Raw genomic sequence first — 367 nt, 5'->3', positions numbered from 1 at the left:
GAGTAAACACCAGCCGCTCCACACCCCCCGCTGCCAGCCGCAGCCCCGGGAAGGGAACAGCCTTGTTTAAGTACCTCCACGGTGGTTTGCGGTGCATTCGCCGGCATCTTGCAGTTGTACACCAAGTGAAGCGCGTGCAGCTCCCCGTGCTAAAAGGTACAGGAGGACGCGTTAGGAAGCAAACACTTTTCTTGAAGTATTTCAGCACTTCATGAGGGGTTTCTTTTTAATGTACACACCTTCGGCAGCAGCTCTCCCAGGCAAGAGTGATCACGCAGCAGCTTCCCCGCGTAGATCAGCCTCTGGTCCTCTTCAGGCTGTACGGGCAGCAGGCGAAGTGGCGGGTGACGGGGCGCCCCGGCCGGCC

At 59.1% G+C, this 367-nt stretch overlaps 1 protein-coding gene across 1 annotated transcript in view; it reads right to left on the bottom strand.

The window, feature by feature from the left end:
• Positions 1–347, bottom strand: part of HERPUD1 (homocysteine-inducible, endoplasmic reticulum stress-inducible, ubiquitin-like domain member 1) — a gene marked incomplete at its 5' end in the record, with an annotated part of 4,915 nt that extends 4,568 nt beyond the window's left edge. The window contains 2 exons of the mRNA XM_010145786.1: positions 75–149; positions 240–347. Coding sequence (XP_010144088.1) covers positions 75–149; positions 240–347 — 183 coding nt within the window. The remainder of the gene's footprint in view (positions 1–74; positions 150–239) is intronic.
• Positions 348–367: the final 20 nt, after the last annotated feature.

The sequence above is a fragment of the Buceros rhinoceros genome, unplaced genomic scaffold (genome assembly GCF_000710305.1).
Source record: "Buceros rhinoceros silvestris isolate BGI_N320 unplaced genomic scaffold, ASM71030v1 scaffold33470, whole genome shotgun sequence".
Taxonomy (NCBI): Eukaryota; Metazoa; Chordata; class Aves; order Bucerotiformes; family Bucerotidae; genus Buceros; species Buceros rhinoceros.
Note: the sequence above shows the minus strand (reverse complement) of the source record. Positions and strands in the feature narration are given on the sequence as shown.